The sequence below is a fragment of the Coptis chinensis genome, chromosome 4, assembly GCF_015680905.1.
Source record: "Coptis chinensis isolate HL-2020 chromosome 4, ASM1568090v1, whole genome shotgun sequence".
Taxonomy (NCBI): Eukaryota; Viridiplantae; Streptophyta; class Magnoliopsida; order Ranunculales; family Ranunculaceae; genus Coptis; species Coptis chinensis.
This window is the reverse complement of record NC_141459.1, coordinates 98,804,604-98,812,035: the sequence shown is the minus strand read 5'-3', so window position 1 is coordinate 98,812,035 and position 7,432 is coordinate 98,804,604. Positions and strand designations below refer to the sequence as shown.

The following is a 7,432-nucleotide window of genomic DNA, read 5'->3' as shown; positions in this document are numbered from 1 at the left end:
ATAATTCAAAAGTTGTTTGATATGCTTTAATGGCCATGGCTGAAACATAAATAAATCTATATAAGTTCACTTTAGAGAGCATACTACATTTTAACTAAACTAAGTATGATCATATTAAAATATCTTATCTCACATGTACAACATTATGTGGTGATGTAAACTTCATGTTTTGATAGCCTAAAAATATATGCTTAATACGGTTTTCATCCCTATTTTGCTTTACTTTTACAACAAATGTTGCTATGAAACTGACATTTAACTAAAATATAACTGAAACATTTATAAGCATAATCAACTTAAACGTAAACATTTAAAAGCCTATTATCAAGCACACGATTATCTGCAGTGCTTCTCCTGCAATACTTCTCCTGGTTTCTCCAAATGATTTTCTTAGATGAAGAACACTAGAGTATAAAATGATAAGAAAGTATAAATGGAGGGAAAAAAGAGAGAGAAAGGAAATTGGGCAGGAATAAGTTTTCATTGGAGGGTATAAAATGAACTATGAGAGATAAAATAACTTACTGTAAGGGTGAGAGAGAAGATGAACTTGGAAAAAAAAAAAATTGTTCAGTGAAGAGATGTGACAGAAAAAGGGAAGAAGATAAAGTTTTATATATAATTTCGTCAAATGTAATATCATTTTTTCAAAATACAAAACAGTAATATGTGGATAGATATTGAAGAGTACTTTACATTATTTGTTAAGATAATCAAAACCACTTATGATAGGTGTCACGTTTGGGAGTGGAATAAATCTTCCCGGATATATTCAAAGGGGTGGTCTTCCCGATATCCGATATCTCACGATATATCTCGATAGAAATTGGTAGATACGATTACTCCTTTTTTTGTTAAAGATAATCAAAACCATAACTTAATATTGAAATTTTCGAAATATGATAGGTGTCACGATATTTGGGAAAGCGGAATATCCGATATATCGGTTTTTTACCGGATATATTAACCGATATCGAAATTTTGGGCCTTGGTCTGTCCCATCTTTTATTCAACGTCTGATTCGTCACCTTACCCAAAGTTTAAAATTGATTGTTATTAAACTTAAAATAAAATTAAAGTAAGTGGTAATGAGTGGTGAGAAACTATGACATGTACTTGCTTCTTCCTCGTCCCATCCCATGCAGTCCTTGAATTTTCGTCTTATGCTGACTTTTCCTTTTCCCATCACTGCCATAGGCGTTAGGCCACGAATAAAACCAGCAGTTATCACTCATAATGAACAGATGAGGGACATTTGAAGACATGAAACCAGTAATTCGAAAACCTCATCATTTTCTTCTTCTCTCCATCTTTCTATTTGTTTTTCCTTTGAAGTCAACATCAACACTAAGAACAGAAGCAGAAGCTCTGATCAAATGGAGGATTTCCTTACCTGTTCCTACCCCTTCTCTCGATTCTTGGTCCATTACCAATGTCACAAATCTCTGCAACTGGACTGGAATCACTTGCAACAATGCTGGAAGTACTGTCACTATGCTAGACCTTCCAGATATGAATCTCAATGGTACACTCGACCAATTCAACTTCTCATCCCTTCCTAACATCACTTATTTCAATCTCAATGGCAACAATCTAAACGGAACCATACCACCCCTCATTTCCAATCTATCTAAGCTTACTTTCTTAAACTTGGGCAGCAATTATTTTACTGAAAACATCCCTGTAGAGATCGCAAAGTTGTCGGAACTACGTATTCTTCGCCTAGACGACAATAAGCTTGTTGGTTCAATTCCATATCAACTAAGTAGTCTCCAACAGATATGGTATCTAGACCTTGGATCAAACTCCTTAAAATCTCCTGACTGGTCCAAATTTTCCAACATGCCTAACTTGAGTTACCTTAGTCTGTATATCAATGAATTTAGTTCAGAATTCCCACCCTTCATTCTCAATTCTCCAAATCTTACATATCTTAACTTGAGTCAAAATATGTTCACAGGTCCTATACCTGATTCATTAACTAATCTAGTGAAAATTGAATCTCTAAATCTCACTGATAATGCATTTCAAGGACCCTTGCCACTGAATCTTTCAAAGCTTGTTTCTCTTAAAGATCTGCTTTTGGGGCAGAATGCATTCACCGGTATGCTACCACCCGAGTTTGGTTTACTTTCAAATCTTCATAATCTTGAACTTTACAACAATTCGCTTGGCGGGCAAATTCCTTCTTCTTTAGGCCAACTTAGGATGCTTGAAAAACTTGATCTACGAAGAAATGGATTCAATTCTACTATCCCATCGGAGCTCGGCCTCTGTACTAATCTTACCTATCTGGACTTGTCACGGAATTCACTTACTGGGGATCTACCCACTTCACTATCCAATCTCACAAAACTAGTGACACTGGCCATTTCTCGTAACTTACTGTTTGGTGAAATTTCATCTTACTTCATTGGCAGATTGACAAATCTCGTCAATCTCGATACCCTCTTCCTTTTCGGCAACAATTTTTCAGGTTCAATCCCGCCAGAGATTGGAAACTTTAATCTCTTAACTCGGCTTGACTTTTCGGAGAACAAGCTCACTGGTTCCATACCTCCTACAGTTGGAAATCTTACACAGCTTAAATTCTTACAGCTATTCAAAAACAATCTCAGTGGCAGCATTCCACCAGAAATCGGCAACCTGACATCATTAACGAAGCTTGATCTCAACACCAACCAGTTGCAAGGAGAACTTCCAGACACCATTTCTCGCCTTGTGAACCTGCAGTATCTGTCATTGTTTACTAACCAACTTTCAGGTCACCTTCCAAAGAATCTAGGCCAGGACATGTTCTTGGGTTTTGTCAGTTTTACAAACAATAGTTTCTCAGGTGAATTGCCACCAATGTTGTGCAATGGTCTCTCCCTTGTAAATTTTACAGCAAACGGAAATAACTTTACAGGGTCCTTGCCAGAGTGTTTAAGGAATTGCTCAGGACTACGTAGAGTTCGTCTCGAAGGAAACAAATTCAACGGAGAGATAACAAATTCAGTGAAAATGAACTGTCAGGTGAGCTCACGCCGGAGTGGGGAGAATGGGAAGAACTCACTTATCTACACTTAGATGGAAACAGAATTTCTGGTGACATTCCCACCGAGATTGGCAAAATGACTCAACTGCGTGATCTCAGCTTATCATCGAATGAGTTGAAGGGAAAGATTCCAACTGAATTGGGACAGTTAAGATTTTTGTTCAATCTCAATTTGAGTGGCAATCACATAACAGGGGAGATACCTGGTGTTATTGGCAGTCTGTCTGGTCTTCGAAATCTTGACTTGTCAAAAAATGAACTAAGCGGCAGCATTACTGAAGAGCTTGGGGATTGTGTCGGCCTATTGCAGCTAAGTTTGAGCAGCAACAATTTATCCGGCAGCATACCACCCAAGTTTGGAAACTTGGTTGCATTGCAGTCACTTTTAGATCTTAGCAACAACTCATTATCAGGACCGATCCCCCAATTTCTGGATAAGCTCACCACACTTGAGAAGCTGAATGTCTCCCACAACAAGCTCTCTGGTAGAATTCCATTCACATTTTCCAGCATGCTTAGCCTACAATCTGTGGATTTCTCATATAACAACTTGACTGGTCCAGTCCCCACATTTCGACATGCTGAGTCTGCAATCTTTGTGGGAAAAACTCAGGCTTATGTGGTGATGCACAAGGACTATCTTCCTGTAGTTCTAGTCCCAGAGGAGGTAATAGTCGTCGCAAGATACTTATCGCTATTATTGTTCCCGTTGTTGGCATTATAATCTTTGCAATCATTGTTATTGGAATTCTAATGTGGTCAAGGAGAACTAGACCGTTGGATGAAGAAATGGTATGTATTGAAGATGAAGATAATTCTGAGTCGTTGATATGGGAAAGGGAAGGAAAGTTCTCATTTGGTGATATTGTGAAAGCCACAGATAACTTTAATGAGAAGTACTGTATTGGCAGAGGAGGCTTTGGAAGTGTTTATAAAGCAGTTCTGCGAACAGGTCATACTGTTGCTGTAAAACGACTGAATATGTCAGATTCAGGTGACATACCTGATATAAATCGTCAAAGTTTTCAGAATGAGATTCGTACATTAACCGAGGTAAGGCACCGGAATATAGTTAAGCTGTATGGTTTCTGCTCAAAGAAAGGGTGCATGTATTTGGTGTACGAGTACATAGTAAGAGGTAGTTTGGGAATGGTTTTGTATGGAGAAGAGACTGGGAGAGAACTTGACTGGGTTACTCGAGTTAAGGTTATCCGAGGTGTGGCACATGCTATCGCTTACTTGCACCATGACTGTTCACCCACTATAGTGCACCGTGACATATCAGTGAATAACATCTTGCTAGACGTAGAGTCTGAACCTCGGCTCTCTGACTTTGGAACAGCAAGATTGTTGAGTTCAGATTCGTCAAACTGGACTAGTATTGCGGGTGCTTATGGTTACATGGCCCCAGGTGAGATGAATCTCCAAGTCTTCATTTCTCCCCTCCCTCAATGCTCATTTTCAAGAATTGATTGCATGCCCAAGGTTTTATTTTAATTAGCTTCATCCAAACATTTTACAGAAATTCCCGTTTCACACAAACTTATCAACTATATTCTATTTTTCATTTTTTCTATTAACCAGACTTGTCGCATCCTAAATTATATCATTCTACTGCTACAAACCTGAGATTACATCTATGAATCTCACATAGCGAATCTTCTACTCACTAATTTCTTGTTTCTTTGGGTGATATGCAGAGCTTGCTTACACAATGAAGGTGACAGAAAAATGTGATGTGTACAGCTTTGGAGTAGTAGCCCTAGAGATCATGATGGGAAAACACCCAGGAGAGCTCATCTCAACTTTAACCTCATCGTCATCTGATGATGGAAGTCTTCTGTTAAAGGATGTACTGGACGAAAGGCTTCTGCCCCCACAGGTCAATTGGCAGAGGAAATTGTTTTTGTAGTTACAACGGCTCTAGCATGTACACGCACCAATCCTGAATCACGTCCTACTATGCGTTTAGCCTCTCAAGAGTTGTCAGCTCGGACTCATGCATATCTCTCTGAGCCCTTAGGCACTATCACCATGAGCAAACTCAGTCAACTACAATAGTAGTTGGATCTCACAACTCTGTAAATGACTCCAAGGAAGAGGCATGTATATACCATAAAATCACATGGAAGGGGTGACATGCTTTGTTTTAGTTTCAACGAGAAAACTGTGTTCGTTTCCAAGATTGCAGGTTGCTTAGAATGTTTTCCTTTCTGAAATATTTTCGATATGTAAATGTAATACTCTGACTAGAGGTTGTACTCGGTATGTCTTATATCTACATGTTGAAAACTGTTGTGCCCCAAAAACTATGGAGCACACCAATTCTATGCAACAGAAGCGAACAACCATATATCAACGAGGTAGAAGCAACAACCCACAACTAATAGAAACTGAAACTGATGCGTTGAAACTGATTTTCAATGGATTTATCTATGGAATCTGGCAAGAAAGGAACAAAAGGGTGTTTCAGAATACTCAGGCAACAGCAGCACACATCATTCAAATGGTATTGAATGACGCAAAGACAAAGCTTTGGTCATGCAAGTTTAAGATGAAGGAGGGTCCGAACAAAACCAGACTCGAGGATATATGGAATATTGAAATAGAAACCGAGAGGAATGAGATTAAGTGGTGCAAATGGGAGAAAGCTGGAGAAGATATATGCATATTGAATACAGATGGAACTCTTCAAGGGGCAGAAGGAGGATGGGCAGCAACAATAAGAGATTACAATGGGGAGGTGATGGCAGCAGCTCATGGAAGGGTAGATCATAATAGAATAGCACTTATAGAATTACAAGGACTGATGGAAGGACTAAAGCTGGCTACAATACACAACATAAAGAGAATTAAAGCTCGGATGGTGACTCACTGAGGGTGATACAGATCTTGGAAAGGAGGGAAGCTCCACCTTGGTATTGTAAGAACCTGGTGGCTCAGATTGGGTGTGCACAAGCAAGATTTGCAGAGGTTAAATTCCAACATGTGTTCAGAGAAAAAAATCAAGTTGCGGATTACCTGTCAAGAGTTAGTAGTAATTGCAGTACTCATAGTACATAATGTAGTAACCAATGCATGTACTTTCTCCCCCCCATGGATCAAAAACTTAGTGAATTGATCAAGAGGGATAAAGAAGGAAAGTTGCACTTGAGATTTTGTCATTAATAAAAGGTTGGGGTCTCTTTAACCCCTAGTTGAGGGGGAAAAAAAACAAAAGCTTGGATGGACTCAAGCAATGTGGTCTCTTTCATGAAGAACAAGGCACAGTACCCATGGCATGCAAAGAATATGATGGATGACAAAAACACTATGTCAGGAAACTAGATGTGTTTTATATTGAACATGTTTATAGAGAGTCTAATAGGTTAGCAGATGCACTAGCTGCTAATATTCCTACTCTTAGATTTATTGAGATTGTACCTAGTTCATTCTTTGAAGATGTAAAGAAAAGTGGTTTTTTTACTTAACCCCCCACGGATGTACCCCCCTTTTGCGATAACCCCCATTTTGAAAATCATTACTGATTGCCCCTCACTCTATCTGTTTTGTGTGTAACGTACATTGATATTTTTCATATTGACAATTTTGCCCCTACTTCAAATTTGTAAAAACCCCCCATTTTTAACATATGTCTTTGACCATTAACCAACCTTCTTAAAAATCAGAAAATTAGAAAAAAAATCAGAACTTAATGAAGCTTGAAACACAAATTTATGTTAAAGTTTGTGAATTCACTATTAACTTAACATATCAAAAGAAGTAAAATCAAAAGCAATCAAGACCCAAACTATCAAAAAAAAAATCCAACATTTAGGTCCAAGAGGAGGAGCACCACCATAAAAATCCAATAGTCCATTATCTTTTCTTCTTTTCTTCTTCTTACAACAAACAAACAACAAACTCAATACAACAAGCATTACTACTCCACCAATAGCAATCCCAACCACCTTTCCAATCGCGCGATATCCCATTCAAAGACGGAGATGGTGGTGATAGCCTCGACAATGGCGATGACGGCGAGGGTGATGGTCTTCCAGAAACCGGCGTGGGAGGTGATGGTGGACTGCTTGTATTTCTAGGAGGTGGCGGTATGTAGAGATTGCGAAGGCGTGGTCGTGGTCGATGTCGCCGAAGGCGGCGGAAAGCCTGCAAGCATTGTAGGAGGTGGTGGGGAGGTGGCAGGAGGTGTGGGCGGTGGTGAGGCGGAGGGTGGTGTTGTAGCTGGTGGTGAGGAGGTTGCATTGGGAGATGGGGCTGGTGGTGTTGTTGGAGCTGGTGAAGCTCTGGGTGATGGTGTTGTTGACATTTTACAATTTGAGGCTACCTCTCAAAATTAAAGTTTGTATTGTGGGTTTTTTCTTTCTCTCTCAAAATTAACCAAAAATATTCCCC

The 7,432-nt window shown here is 39.2% G+C and overlaps 1 protein-coding gene across 1 annotated transcript; it reads left to right on the top strand.

The window, feature by feature from the left end:
• The first annotated feature begins 1,045 nt into the window (after positions 1–1,045).
• On the top strand, positions 1,046–5,318 carry LOC147506132 (uncharacterized). Its single transcript, XM_086558417.1, is given in 5 exon segments — positions 1,046–2,992; positions 2,995–3,641; positions 3,644–4,448; positions 4,738–4,905; positions 4,908–5,318. Coding segments are annotated over 5 exon segments (3,540 nt in total). The 5' UTR covers positions 1,046–1,263; the 3' UTR covers positions 5,099–5,318.
• The last annotated feature ends 2,114 nt before the right edge of the window (positions 5,319–7,432 follow it).